General features: G+C 39.8%; 2 protein-coding genes across 2 annotated transcripts; one reads left to right on the plus strand and one right to left on the minus strand.

Annotated features, from left to right (window-relative positions):
* The first annotated feature begins 1,616 nt into the window (after positions 1–1,616).
* Positions 1,617–12,033, plus strand: cog4 (component of oligomeric golgi complex 4). The gene is made up of 19 exons (XM_052096792.1): positions 1,617–1,751; positions 2,466–2,548; positions 2,636–2,750; positions 2,854–3,028; positions 3,967–4,160; positions 4,273–4,378; positions 5,887–6,044; positions 6,156–6,214; positions 6,309–6,442; positions 6,718–6,836; positions 7,077–7,243; positions 8,918–9,095; positions 9,245–9,307; positions 9,787–9,903; positions 10,023–10,115; positions 10,319–10,402; positions 10,481–10,582; positions 11,019–11,147; positions 11,542–12,033. Exons 1-19 carry the CDS (start codon positions 1,638–1,640, stop codon positions 11,674–11,676), a joined length of 2,325 nt encoding a protein of 774 aa, XP_051952752.1. The 5' UTR covers positions 1,617–1,637; the 3' UTR covers positions 11,677–12,033.
* Positions 12,034–12,657: 624 nt separating this feature from the next.
* thap11 (THAP domain containing 11) lies at positions 12,658–13,971 on the minus strand. The gene has a single exon (XM_052134500.1). It carries the CDS (start codon positions 13,835–13,837, stop codon positions 13,124–13,126), a length of 714 nt encoding a protein of 237 aa, XP_051990460.1. The 5' UTR covers positions 13,838–13,971; the 3' UTR covers positions 12,658–13,123.
* Between the last annotated feature and the right edge of the window lie 2,069 nt (positions 13,972–16,040).

Here is a 16,040-nt window from a genome sequence, read left to right on the forward strand (position 1 = left end):
AGTGAAGACCACACACACACACACACACACACACACACACACACACACACACACACACACACCAGAGCACCTTAATGTTTCTGCTCTTAATCACGCAGTCATGCAAATCATCCAAACCTCCTTGATGTGTCCCATTCACATTTATGTTCCAGATTACAGCTGCAACTTTGGACTCCACTGTTGAATCTAACGGATGAGGGGGTTTGCTGCATCTGATTATTATTATTTTTTTAAATACTGTGGGATTAAAGTTAATTTCCGGCTCCAGAGTACATCATAAAAGAGAAGACTTTACCTCCCAGGAAAATGTTTCTATTTGGCTTAAAATACTGGTTATATCTCTCTCTCTCTCTCTCTCTAACACACACACAAACACACACACACAGCATCCAAACAGATGGAAAAAAATCTGGACTGGGACTTTGATTCTAACATGGTACTCTTTAATACACACAGTGGGAAACTCTCTGTTTGACTGACAGGCTTGGATTATGTCATTGCGTAAATCTAAAGGGAAAGCAGAATAAAGCAGGATTATGGTCCTCTTATAAAAAGTCATTACTATCAACCCACTCAGATTTTTTCTGTTGCACTTGTCACTCTTTCCCTTTTATTCATCAATATCTCTCACATATTTTTCTAACACTGCCTCAGTCAACAGAAAATGCTAAAAAAGACTCATAAAAAGTACTAAAATGATTCACTTTAGCTACTACATCCATGGCATTCTGGTATTTTCCTATTTATTGTTTATTATTAATAATAATATTAATAATAATCATAATAATTTATTGTTATTATTACTATTATCATTTTTATTTTTGTATTTATTTATTTAATTTTTTTACATGGTATTTTGGTACCAGTAATCATCCAAACGATAGTTCAAAGCCCCTCGCACACCTGAAATGGTATAGGTAGGTGTGTACAAAATATTTTTATTATAAAGACAATAAGAAAAAATAACATACGCTACCATGGCTTGTATATTGCACAATAAAATGTGTTGCAAACTTTGGTAGTATGCAGGATTTTTCTTTTTTATCTTGATAATACCAGTAAACTTCCACCACCAAAGAATGTTTAGCAGTGGACCATATTTTCTTCTGATGCCATCACTGCAGCATGGTACCGCCACAGTACCTTTTTGGTAAGGGTATTAATATTAGTAAGCCCTAATAGGGTATTAATAACAGTGTTATGTGTTAGTGTTAACATTACAGCTGGAAGGCTTTGTTATTGTTTGGGTTATGTTGCAAACACTAATTGAGAGTTCTGTACAGTATTTGCTCTATTCATTTGCATTTTTATTTATTTTTAATCTACCATTAGGAGTAAGTAAAGTTGCATTTAAAAAGTATTTATGACTCACTAAATGAGAAGGGTCTTGAATGGAACCGTCTGGCTGGGGAAGTCTCGTGAGGGTTGCTTTAACTGTAAAAGTATTAAGGTTAGGTTTAGGGGTATGGTTAAGGTTATGGTGTAGTGGTATGGCATTAATGTGGTGTTTCTGTGAGACTCGAAATAAACACTAAAACCTTTACTCTCGCGAGACTTACCCCAGTGCGGTGGTTCTAAACATGACCAGAAGAGAGCCTGTGCGGAAGTGACGCAGTTTGTGTGGATGTGGGGCTGTCATGGACGAAGTTGGCTCGTCGGGGGCTCTATCTGCCGTGCAGTATGACACCATAGAGGGGCTGACAGAGCTGGAGGATCTGGAGCGAGTATACGCGAAGCTATGTGCCGAAGAGGTGAATATTTATCTGTGGAGACACACTGTTAGTCCGCCCCTTTAAGCTGGACATATCACCACAGGCAGTAGACCAACATAAATATGAAACTGAGCCGCTCGTTTATTGTTCGTTTATATGTATAAAAACGTGTGTGTGTGTGTGTGTGTGTGTGTGTGTGTGTGTGTGTGTGTGTGTGTGTGTGTGTGTGTGTGTGTGTGTGTGTGTGTGTGTGTGTGTGTGTGTGCGCGTGTGCGCGTGTGTGTGCGTGTGTGTGTGTGTGTGTGAGCGTGAGCGTGAGCGTGTATTTATCACTTTGTGGGGACCAAATGTCCCCATAAGGATAGTAAAACCCGAAATTTTTGACCTTGTGGGGACATTTTGTCGGTCCCCATGAGGAAAACAGCTTATAAATCATACTAAATTATGTTTTTGAAAATGTAAAAATGCAGAAAGTTTTCTGTGAGGGTTAGGTTTAGGTTTAGGGGTAGGGTTAGGTTTAGGGGATAGAATATAAAGTTTGTACAGTATAAAAACCATTATGTCTATGGAAAGTCCCCATAAAACATGGAAACACAACATGTGTGTGTGTGTGTGTGTGTGTGTGTGTGTGTGTGTGTGTGTGTGTGTGTGTGTATGAGTGAGAGAGTGTGTGAGTGAGTGAGAGAGAGAGAGAGAGAGAGAGTTTGATATTATTACAGATGCTCAGATGATTTATTAATGCGTCTCCAATAGGCGGAAGCGCAGGTGGAGTTGGACGCCCTTATGGGACAGCAGAGCAACATAGAAACAAAGATGCTTGCCCTGCAAAGGATGGGGTGAGTATACGTTAGTTTTACATTAACTGCTGAGTATGACAGTCTTCCTGACCTGTTCATCTGTGTGATTACGATCGTGTTCCTCAGACCCAACTTGCAGTTGATTGAGGGGGATGCTGTGCAGCTGTCTGGCATGATCAACTTCACCTGCAGCCTGGCAGAGAACGTCAGCAGCAAAGTCAGACAGCTGGACCTCACCAAGGTGGTCAACATGCACATACTTGCATATAATCTATCAGATTAATTGCTTGTGTATGACAGCTTCTAGGCAAGCTTTACACCTGGTTTATGTGGATGTGTTTCAGAAAAGGTTGTACCAAGCCATCCAGCGAGCAGATGACATTCTTGACCTGAAGTTCTGCACAGATGGAGTTCAGACCGCCATGCGAAACCAGAACTACGAGCAGGCTGCCGCCCACATTCATCGCTATCTTTCTCTTGACCAATCAGTGATTGAGCTCAGTAGGCAAGGCGGAGAGGGTGAGTTTGGTTGTTCTCAGATTACCAGAAAGCATCATTTTTGCTGTATGACTGCTGTTTAAAGGAATAGTTCACCCAAAATTTAAAATGATGTCATCATTTCCTTGTGTATGACTTTCTCTCTTCTGCAGAACCCAAACCAAGATCTTTAGAAGAATGTCTCAGCTCTGTAGGTCCTCAAAATGCAAGTGATGGTGGTCAGATCTTTGAAGCTCCAAAAAGCACATAAAGGCATCATAAAAGTAATCCATACAACTCCAGTGGTTCAATCCATGTCTTCAGAAGTGATATGAAAGAAGTGGTTGAGAAACAGATCAATATTTAAGCCATTTTTCACCACAAATCTTACCATCAGCAAGGCCAATCATGATTTCAAGCTTGATTACACTTCCTACCGCTCTGTGCATGCGTCAAGCACTAGGAAATGTATTCGAGCTTGAAATCATGATCATGCCTAGAGATTGCAATAGAAAGATGTACAGTGAAATAGAGTTCTGTTTTGGTCTGTTCTCACCCCCAAACCGATTGAATTGCTTCAGAAGACATGGATAAAACCACTGGAATTGTATGGATTACTTTAATGCTGCTTCAATGTGCTTTTTGGAGCTTCACATTTTTGCTCTACATTCAATTTGTATCAACCTACAGAGTTGAAATATTCTTCAAAAAAATCTAAGTTTGTGTTCTGCAGATAAAAGAAAGTACTACACATCTGGGGTGGCATTTGGATGAGTAAATGATGGGTGAACTATTCCTTTAAGTTCAACTCACAAAAATTACTCTTCAATATGGATGTCTATTGCTTAGATATGAGTTTTGCAACATTTATCATTTAGTGTGTCTCTCTATGTATTGTTCAAACAGATATACACACAGAAGCACTTAAGACAATGATATTGTTATGTCATAACTTTATTTGTAAATTATACATTGTGCAGGCAGTGCAGTTGAAGCCAGCCTTGCATTGCTTCAGGAAGCGGAGCACAGTCTGAAGGCACTGGTTACTAAGCGACTGGAGGAGGCAGTTACCACAGGGGACTTGCCTGAAGTGGAGCGCTTTTTCAAAATCCTCCCTTTACTGGGACTCCATGAACAGGGACTTGCACGCTTTGCTCAATACCTTTGCAGTCAGGTAAGAGCAGATGTGTGCCCACCCTACATGGCCAGTGGAATCTGTTAATAATGCAATGGTTTGGTTTTTGGGGCTCTAGTGTTAAGATGATTTTTGTTCACTTCCTGTTCAGTTGGGAAGTAAGGCAGAGGAAAACCTGCTCCTGGCTGTTGGCTCTGATCTTAGTGACCGAAGAGCACCAGTTGTATTTGCAGACACCCTCACACTACTGCTTGAAGGTTAGAACAAACAGATGTCTAGGTCAGTGTTTCCCAACCTTTTTTCTGACACAGCACACTTTATACGACTAAAACATTATACGGCACACCACTATCCCACATAATCTAACCATCGTCAATATTTTTCCTTTTCAAGAACTTGTCCATGTTTTCTGTCTGTCTTAGTAGCGTGTTTACTTGTAATGTTTGAAATAAAAAAATTCTTTAAAAAAAAAGCAAGTCACATACAGTGCTTGCGTTAGATTTTCTCATCATCCGTCATATTGACTGACAGGGTCGTAAAAATTCTGTCATATTCTATTATTACCCGTCATTTTAATTTTCATATTTTAATGATAATGAGTATTTAGAGTAATTAATAGCTTTTATTTCCTTTCACATTTTCATTTTTAATAATGAATTTACAGATTGAGCATATAGCAGATTATGCATTTGTTTATGAAGAGAACAGATAAACAACATAGACACAAAGCAGATTAATGTTTTTTTCCCCACAGTGACAGCGGATGACACTAAAACAGGACATATGAACAATGCAATATTACAAAAAACAAATACGATTAAAATATGAACAAAACATGTAAACAATTAACTGAACAGAATGCAATCGACAATTCAAACATTCCTCCTAGTCCACATCGATTTAAACTCACCTGTGTGTAATCAAACGCATCAAGGAAGACTGCTGAGGTAATTGTCTTTAGATTTTGCATCTTTTCCTCGGACAGACGACTTCTCGTGGCAGTTTTAATTTGGTTCTGGAGGCTGAACCCAGAGACAAGAACTTGACAAGAGTTGCAGAAAGCGTCGCAGAGGGGCGAGTTTGCCACGTAAAAAAGCGGGCTGTGTGCTGTGCACAGTAAACATTGAAAACATGTATTTGGAAGAGAGAAAAAAAGCTTGCAGTTGCTTTGATAGCAGAAAGTAATAAAATGACTTGTTTAATTTTAGGTCTAAGCGTTTTCTTGGAGAATTTAAATTAGTTCAATAACTGGGGTCTCTGATATTCATAAGGATAAGGTAATATTTAATTAAAATAAATTATGAGACATTCAATGTCTGTTCACAAATTTGGACAGTTTTTAAATATTTCTTGTTGCTTAATACTCTCAAAGACATTACTGGTGAAGCAAAAACATGTATGTGAAAAACACTTCATAGACTTCAATGTATTCTGCAGCGCTGAAGCGAGTCATGTGAAAGACCCTTAATGCTTATGAATATCACTCACTTTTGCACATTAAACATTGCTCTTCAAAATAACAAAAGTGACCGATTATGGTTTAAAAACGGCACATTTCTCTGAAAGTTAAGGAGTTTGGAACCCTGAAATCTTTTTTTTTTTTTTTTCGTGCTTTTATTTATTTTGTGGAATTTTATAATTTTCCACGGCACACCTGACAATCTTTCACGGTACACTGGTTGGGAAACACTGGTCTAGGCACATCACTATTTAGCAACATCCATAATGTTCAAGAGTTCAACTAAATATTTTTATGTGTTATCAGGTATTGCACGGATTGTTGAAACCCATCAGCCCATAGTGGAAACGTACTACGGGCCGGGCCGATTGCACACACTCCTCTCACACCTTCAAAAAGAGTGTGATAAACAGACACAGAAAATAGTGGACAAATTCATCCAGCAGAGAGATTACAACAATAAGGTATGTATATATGCTTTATCATTGTGATTATGTACTGAACATAAAGTTTGCACCATGAATTGAGGGCACTTTTACATGTGTTTTTTTTTCTTCTTCTACTTATTGCAATAGTTTCAGGTTGTCCAGAGCAGCATGATGAGGGGCACGACAACAGAAAAGATTGAACCCAGGTAGGATGCATATTATAATCATATAACATGAACATTTTATGTATATCTTCTGAATTGTATGATTGTATATTTGTCATTGGATGTGTTTAACTAGAGACCTGGATCCTGTGTTATGTGAGGTTACCTTAATGAACTCAAGAGCAGAGCTGTACTTTCGATTCCTGAGACGGCGTATCGTCGCTGACTTTGAGGTTGCAGATGCAATGGCAGATGAAGCAGTTATACAAGGTAACAACTACCTGGCTTTCTGGGAGTGTGTGCAGAAGTCAGTTCCTTATTAAATAAACTTTATAACAAATGTACATAACTATTGGCATGTGGCTTAGCGTTTAGCGCACATGCCCATTTCCTGTCTTCTCTCGGTTGTCCCGATTAAATAAATGTTTTAAGCAATGAATGTAACTCAAATGAAATACATTTTTGCAAATTACATGATGAATATTCAGGAAAACTTTCTTAGCAATTTGCTAATGTGGTTATTGTTTGTTTTGGTTGTTTTACAGAGCACCAGAAGAGTTTAGAGCGGTTACTAAAGGATTGCCAACTGAGTCGCACAATGCAGGAGCTGATTGGCTATTACATTCCCATGGAGGAGTACTACATGAGAGAGTCTGTCAACAAGGTGAAACACATATAGGTCATGACTTTGCAATTATGGTGTGGATGTACATTGTACTTAACTCAGAAATGGCAGAGCTTTTGTCAGGCACATGTACATTCTTTTCTGTTTTTTGTTTGTTTCTACCTCCTTTTAAATGTGTCCATTGATTTTATATAATTTTTTTGTTTTGCTATCAGTCCTTACTGCAGCAAAAGTTATTTATCAGAATGGAGTGATTTTCCAAATGTTGTGACCTTACAGGCAGTTTCAATGGATATAGCTGATGTCGGTCAGCTAAACTCCAGCATGGTGGACGATGTGTTCTACATTGTGAAGAAATGCATCAGCCGAGCCCTCACCAGCAGTAGCTCAGATTGTGTGTGTGCTATGATCAATCATGCAACCAGCGCCCTGGAGACAGACTTCCGGTATATGCACACAAACTTGTCATTTAATTAGAATATGATTATTATTACACTGATCAGCCACAACATTAAAACCACTGACAGGTGAAGTGAATAAAATGTATTTAGTTACAATGGCACCTGTCAAAGGGTGGGATATATTAGGCAGCATGTGAACCGTCAGTTCTTGAATTTCATGCGTTGGAAGCAGGAAAAATGGACAAGCGTGAATCTGAGCGACTTTGACAAGGGCGAAATTGTGATGGCTAGACGACTGGTTCAGAGCATCTCCAAAACAGCAGATCTTGTGGGGTGTTCCCTGTAAGCAATGGCTAGTACCTACCGAAAGTGGTCCAAGGAAGGACAACCGGTGAACAGGCAACAGGGTCATGGGCGCCCATGGCCCATTGATGCGTGTGGGAGCGAAGGCTAGCCCGCCTGGTCTAATCCCACAGAAGAGCTACTGTAGCACAAATTGCAGAAAAACTTAATGCTGGCCATGATAGAAAGGTGTCAGAACATAGAGGGCATCACAGCTTGCTGCGTATGGGGCTGTGTAACCACAGATCAGTCAGAGTGCCCATGCTGACCCCTGTCCATCTTCGAAAGTGCCTACAATGGGCACGTGAGTGTCAGAACTGGACCATGGAGCAATGGAATAAGGTGGCCTGGTCATATGGATGGCCATGTGGTGTGTGTGTCGTTGTGGCAGGGCGGAGGGCGGGGCCGGGTCGTGATCCTACGCATTAGGCTAATTATGCATCTGTGAGGGTTATAGGCTGACTGCAGGGGATCGTGCGGGAGAGAGAGATCGTTTACGGACATGTCCGTTATGTGTGTGTTTATGTTGTCTTTAAGTTTATCATTAAAACTATTATTTATATCGTCAAGCCAGTTCTCGCCTCCTCCTTTCCATTGATCACGTTACAGTCGTTTATCTGGGGAAGAGATGGCAGCAGGATGTACCATGGGAAGAAGGCAGGCCGGCGGAGGCAGTGTGATGCTCTGGGCAATGTTCTGCTGGGAAACCTTGGGTCCTGGCATTCATGTGGATGTTACTTTGACACCTACTTAAAGATTGTTTCAGACCATGTCAACAGTATTCCCTGATGGCAGCGGTCTATTTCAGCAGGATAATGCACCCTGCCACACTGCAAAAATTGTTCAGGAATGGTTTGAGGAACATGACAAAGAATTTAAGTTGTTGACTTGGCCTCCAAATTCCCCAGATCTCAATACGATTGAGAATCTATGGGATGTGCTGAACCAGCAGAGTCCGATCCATGGAGGCTCCACCTTGCAACTAGTATCTGCTGCTAAAGTCTTTGTGCCAGCGACCACAGGACACCTTCAGAGGTCTTGTGGAGTCCATGCTTTGACGGGTCAGAGCTGTTTTGGCAGCACACGGGGGGCCTACACAATATTAGGCAGGTTTGTTTGTGTTCTGCAGTAGAAAGAAAGTCATGCACATCTGGGATGGCATGAACGAGTAAATGATGAGAGAATTTTCATTTTGGGTGAACTTAGTCTTTAATGAGCAATTTCTTTGAAAAACTTCATTGAAAATCATGCTATCTTTAATTATTTGTCTAAAAATAATTTAGTCCTATATAATGATAATTTCCTCAACTAAAGATACAAAGTCGCTTTACCCTTTTTCTGAATTTGCATCTTTAATATCTCATTCTTTGTGTACAGAGAGGTGTTAGTGTGTAAACTGCGAGCTGGTTATCCAGTTAGTGCTCTGCAGGACCTGCAGCGTGGGGTCAGCAGTGCAGTCAGTCTGATGCAGAGCAGCCTGCAACATGGCAAGATAACAAACCTCACACAAACTCTCGGCATAGAGAGCCAGGAGCAAGCAAAGAGTGCCTACTTGGTCAGTATCCTGCATATAGGCAATCACACTCACACTATGTTTTACCACCAGATTTCATTTTGTAACTGTAATGCATCAACTTTTTATCCTTTGTACTTAGTTTTGTCACATTCTCACTCTTTTGAAGTCTAGTAATAATATATTTTCAGGTGGCTCTCAATAATATAGAAGTCTGCAGTGAAAATATCAGCACTTTGAAAAAGAATCTGGAGGTGAGTGTCCTGCGATTTATCAAAAACTACTTTTTATTCCAGTCAACCAGTAAACACACTTTCAGTCACACAGATCATATGCTCTATGTCTGTATATGATATGGTAAGTAGACTGAAATAGTCTCTATAAGAATGTCACATAGGAATTGTTAGCGTTAGTGCGGTTGGCTAAAATATTTATTGTTATTTGCGGTATAGGATTAGCAGTTGTCCATTCAGAGGGAGTTAGAGAAGAGCTTTCCCAACCATGTGTGGGATGCTGTTTATTGAAAATAGAGACACTCCACATGCTTTCTTGAATTTGCCTATACAAAAGGATGGTAAATGAGTTTTTGTAATCATGTGAGTGATTTATAATACTTTTTTATGAAAGACACAGACCAATAAGTCTTGTTTTAATGGCCTGGTTTGTACCTCCCACCTATCTGTACTTTAAGTTGACATTTGACAGTGTGAGCATGTCCTTCTCTTCTTTTCAGAGTGATTGTGCCAAGTTGTTCAGCCAGGGAGCAGGCTCTGAGCATGCGAAGGCTAAGATAGACAGCTGCCTATCTGATCTGGTGAATACTTCAAGCAAGTTCAAGGACCTCCTTCAGGTCAGTGAGAATCAGATTATGTGTGCTATTGTTTCTCATATGCATAAATATTTGTACTGTTTTCCTGAATAGTTTTGTGTGTGTGTGTGTGTGTGTGTGTGTGTGCCGCGTGTGTACAGGAGGGCCTTCAGGAGCTTAATAACACCGCTATCAGGCCACAAGTAAAACCCTGGATCAGCAGCTTTCTGTCAGTCTCTCACAATATTGAAGAGGTTTGACATTGCATTGTTAACTACTTAATGTTGAAAACAGCCTTGGTATTTTAGGAATAACAAAGTGTCATTGATTATGATAATGATGATAGAAACAAATGAATGAAGAGGAAAACTGAGGAAATATTGATGACTATTTGAGTTGATGGATGAAGATTTAAGAGTTTCAAAATGCTATATGTGTTTGCTGGTTTTGTTTTTAGGAAGAGTTCAGTGAGTATGAGGCCAATGATCCTTGGGTTCAGCAACTCATTGTCCAATTTGAGCAGCTCATGTCTGATTTCAAGGTATTTTAAGTTTAACCTACATTAGACACTTACACACACACACACACACAAACCCCTCATAAATATTCCTTTCTGTAGGTGGGCCTGTCTCCAGTCATCTATGATACTCTGACTAGCCTGATGACTAGTCTTATTGCCATGGAGATGGAAAAGACTGTTTTCAAATGTACCTTCAGCCGGGTGAGATGCAAACCTTCCGACAACTAGCAATACTTACTTTAAAGATGATATGTGTAATATTTACAAAGTTAACATTCTTTCTCGAATCCCAGCTTACTATACAGTCATCTATCAGTAAGATCTTTTAGGCTCCATCAAAACTTTTTCTGCTTGTTCAAGTGCCAATATAGTCACAACTTAGCTTGACCAATGGTGTGAGTTTGAGGTGTGACTGTCTGTTTATACAACCATTGGAAGATGAGTGAAATCTTTTTGAATGCAGTCAGCCAAAACAAACACTACCTGTCTTACATTATTTGAAAAACAGGTAATTAAGCCCCAAACTCATGCAATTGGTTGTGTCAGTTTTGTAATTGTAGTTTGGTGCTACAGAACTTACACTCTTTACCTTTAAAGTCACAGACATGCTGACTGTCCTGTCCATTCTGGGTTTTAGCTTGGTGGATTGCAGTTTGATAAGGAGCTGCGTTCTTTGGTTGCATACCTCTCCTCTGTCACCTCATGGACCATCAGGGATAAGTTTGCCCGACTTACACAAATGGCAACTATTCTCAACCTAGAGAGGGTATGTGGCTTTTTGACTGTAAATACGCTATCCAAACATTTCTGAAAGGCAGTTGAAAATGTTAAAAACTCTTTAAACTGAACTATAAGGTTTTGTTCAAACAACGAAAGATGAAAAAACACCTCAAATCTAAATCTATTCTAAGACACATTAACAAAAATTAGATTTTAATCAGATTCCAAACCCCCTACGAATATGTTTTGGAAAATGAATATTAGTTTTTAATGTGTTTTTGTCCTGTTCAGACTACAAAGACCTAAACAGATTTGAGTTGGATAGGCCAAAAAAAAATTCTTCCTGTGTGAACAGCCCAAGTATAACTGTAAGGACAGTGTCAAAGACTTTGAATGTCATTTATTTGTCTTTTGTATTTATTGATGTTTTCTTCCTTCAGGTATCAGAGATCTTGGATTATTGGGGGCCCAACTCGGGACCTTTGACTTGGCGTCTGACCCCTGCGGAGGTTCGACAGGTCTTGGCACTCAGGGTAGATTTCCGCAGCGAGGACATTAAGAGATTACGACTCTAACAAACTCTTTAAACTTTTGAGATTTAATGCTTAAGAAATGGCGTTTGGGTTACTCAAATCAAGGCATGTTGTTTCTAGGCATTTGTCTACACTAAGATTAGTCCTGTGGTGTTTTTTTTTAAATAATAAATATATTATCAGTCAACATTGTGTTTCAAATCGTCTGTCCTTCAGGAGGTTGTGCACAACCACCTTGCTGTTCAAGTTTAATATATCTTGTGCCCAAATTTGTTTTGTTTGTTTTTGTTACACACTGTAAAGCTTTGTTAAAGACATAGTTGATGAAGAAATAAGGAGTCCAACGGGTTGGTTCTGCAGTATAACAATGGCAGAAGTGAATTAAAAACTATGACACCTCATGGGAATTTGCTGTATCTAAATCTTTCGTCATTCATCCATATTTGTATCCTCTCTTCTATGCATATTTTGTTACTGTGATCAGATAATCAAGTGTTCTGAATTGATATGAGGGCAAGCAAAAAAACATTCTGCTATTTGGAAACGTCCAAGTCTCCAACTTCATATATTGTTAGTAGTAATAATTAACCTATTTCTAATTAAAATTCATTTAATTCTGGTGAAATATATATACACACACAAAATCCCTAGGCTATAAAATTCTTCATTTCATAATACTTAACATAGGACATTGTAACAGGGCTAAGTCTCCATTTAAAAAAAACAATGTTCAGGTTATTATTGGGATTTTGGTTAAACAATAAACTGCATCTAGGAACATAGTATAAAACAGATTTTAAAAACTATTGGCCGATCACTTATCAGCCTTTCACACAACCTAAGGCAAAATCCACATCGGTAAACCTCTAATGAAAAGTCCATTATTTTTTATTTTGCATTATAAATGACCACGTTTGATAAACAGTCTTCCAAAGAGGAGATTCAGAACTGAATGAATCAATTGTTTTCCTAAAGGTTATAAATGCCATGACACTATTCTAATAAAAGAGCCCCACAACATAATGTTCAAAAGCAGTTTACTTCAGCCATTTGTCTTTACTGTCTGCAGTTCACCTGGACCAGAAGCTCTGATCCCAGATCTCGCTAAGTAAAAACAATGGACGAGAACCCCAAATGATAAGCAGTTGTGCACACACTTGTATGACGAAGTCTCTGTGTGCGTGTAACATCGTGACAAGTGGCAGTAGGCAGATCTAGGGCAAAACTGCTGCTGCGGAGAGAAAAGCCCCTTCATCTCAGAATCAACACAAATGTATGTCATTAAATATAAAATGAGAAGGACCAGTCTGCTGTTTTCAGTCCCGTATTGCGCTGTACCGGACAGCCCGTGCATCTAACATACTGACACATACACATGGAGAAAGCTTAAGGAGAACTACGATGAAATTCAATTGTCGTCGCCTTGTTGCTGAGGTCTTACACACAGACCGTCCTGTGCGTTTTTAGTCCATCGTTTTCGCGTTGATCCTCAGATTTTCTTCCTAATGACGGCGCCGGTGGAGATCAGACGGTCCCTTTCCCGCAGCTCCTCTTGCAGACGCGCCTCGGAGACGCGCAGCTGTCGGATGGTGTTCTTCATCTCCTTCATCTTGATCTCCATCAGCGCGATGATATCCCGCTGCTCGTTCAGTTTCCGCAGCAGTTCTGCCGACGTCGTTCCGGTGGTGAGCGAGTACGAGTGATCCGCTCCGCATAGAGCGAGATCGGCCAAAGGGATCGCGCTGCCCGCGGGCAGGTCTCCCCCCGAACCGGACACGACCACCGTGAGATCCACGGGTGTTATGTACTGGCCGTTCTGGCCTATCTGCACCACGGTCGTGCTTTCGGTGTCCCCCACCTCCTCCACTGGTGCTGCCTCAGAGGTAATGATGGGCACAACGGAGGAGGACACCTTCCTGCGTCTGCCCCGTCTACTCTTTCTCTCGTTCACGCCACGCAGAGGGAAAAGTGTCGGGACGCGGATGGTGTAGGTCTTCCTGCCCCCGGGGAAGTGTACGCTGCAGACACGGTGCCCGGTGGTGGGCTGGAAGGTGCTGAAGCAGCCGCTCACTCCGGCCCGCGAAATGTTCTTCAGCCATATCTCGCGCTGACAGGGGTCCTTGGGAAATGTGTAGAATCGCAGCTCGCGGTCCCGGTGCGAGTTGTTGTAGCATCCAGGCACGCAGCAAGTAAAGCCGGGCATGATTGTGTACAATCCCCACCAGTATTACTGCAGTCCGTTAGAAGTTTCCCTAATTTTTGTTTTGTTTGGTTCCTTCGTGTGCTGTTATCCAGACCAGCGGCCTACAAGCGGAACTACACGTCCCACAATACTTACGACTTCCTGTTTTGATTTCAAATGCAAGTTGTTCCACGCCAATACGCATGTCACGTAGGCCTCTGTTCGAGATGCCAAACGCCTCGCCTTGAACGTAGACGAGAGTAGTCGGCTGCAGCCAGGGGACGAGTGAAATACGTTTTTATTTTTTAAAAGTATTATTACTTTAATCAATATAACATGACAGTCAAACCAACTGAAAGCATAAGAAATAAACTAAAATAATATAAATATAATATTCTAAATCACACCAGAGGATTTTTGGATAGATACAGTCATAAAAGTGGTGTACAATCATTTTAATTTCAATGTTACAAAAAACACATTTTAAATCAATGCCTTTCCTAAATCTTACAGTTGTCACTTCTCACACTCAAAAAAATGTTTTAGCCTATTTTTAAGATGTATCCATTTCAATTGAATAACACATTTCCATCTAATTGAACTGAATAGTCTTGAAGAAAATGTAATTAATAACTTGCATTTTGTTATATTTGTACATTTTATTTTGTTAAAGATTAGGCAATTCAATTAGATGGAAATTTGTTATTAAATTGAAATGGGTATATCTTAAAAATAGGCTAAAAATGTTTTTTGAGTGCATAGATCAAAGGCAGATATCACAGGATTCACATTCATGCGCTGTTGCTGACAAAGTGGTTATAATTTTAATTATGTTGCTTTAAAATGAATATAAATATGATGAAAAAGACACTTAATGTACATATTATTTAATTTCTACCATAGACATGCATTTTCATCCATTTTTATTTAATAAAGACATGTAGGCCTATTTTAGATATTTCAGAAATATGATGAAAATCACATATCCCTTACAGAGATTTCACTGATAGACTGTTACATTCACATATAATTTATACACATAAAACATGATATGACAGTTAAAAAGATTAAACATAAAAATGGAAAAAGCATCACATTTGTTTAAGTCAGTCTGTGTTGTCATCCAGTCATTTCCCATTGTGCGCCCAGTCAGGGAAGAGCAACCAAAGCAGTGCACAGGGTCAGCCATGATACTGTGCTGCTAGAGCAGATAGGGTCAATGGCCCGATAGTGTCATCCTGGTGGTACTGGGGCTTGAACCCCTGAACCCTTGAATTTCATCGCCAGGCCTTTATTTCATGGTCTATGATATAAAAACAAAATTTCTCGCCTCATAGATATTATATATGGAATAATAAGGACATCTTGTAAAAACATAAGTCTCTTTTTATTAGATATTCGTTTGATAATGGCATTATATTCGTGGATTAATTATTTAATTTAAGTGGCCTTATTCTTCATGTTTGGCCCACTACAATATCCCTGTAACTCCAGGGGATTATGCAAAAGATTTTGTGCAATGTCTCCAGCAGTATGTATGTTGTTTAGACAGCAAACAAGATTTAATCTTCGTCATTGGTCTTTGCCCAAAATAGTAAGTTCATATATAGGGGGAAAATATATATATATTTTCTAGTTTTAAGTTGTTTTTTGAAGACAGGGAGTGAGTTTGCTTCATGGATGGAGTTGGGAAGGTCATTCCACCAACCTGGTAAGATGAAGCTGAAAGTCAGAGAAAGTGTTTTGGTGCCTCTTTGTGTTGGTACAACAAGGCGACGTTCCTTAGCTGACCGCAGGCTTCTAGTGGGCGTGTGGCTCTGCAGAAATTATTTTAGGTATGTTGAAGCAGACCCAGTGAATTTTCTGTATGCCAGCATCATAGCCTTGAATTTGATACATGCATCAACCGGCAGCCAGTGGAGAGAGACAAGGAGTGGTGTAACATTTACCTGATGAACTTTCACCTTTTGCTAGCACTTTATGCTTGGCAGAGCTAATGTGTGCTTCAAAATCACTTGCACCTTTATTAGCAACTGACACATAAGTGCCATCTTTACATGTCATACATTCTGCTTCCCACAGATCTCGACCTGGATGAAACCTACAACCTTCTGATTACCAGATTACCCGTTATGAGCTTTAGACCACTACACCACCACCACTGACCCTTATATTTGATAAGCCCACAATCATTTCATTTCCAGACTTGTTGAGCCAGCAAATT

The sequence above is a fragment of the Xyrauchen texanus genome, chromosome 1 (genome assembly GCF_025860055.1).
Source record: "Xyrauchen texanus isolate HMW12.3.18 chromosome 1, RBS_HiC_50CHRs, whole genome shotgun sequence".
Classification (NCBI taxonomy): Eukaryota; Metazoa; Chordata; class Actinopteri; order Cypriniformes; family Catostomidae; genus Xyrauchen; species Xyrauchen texanus.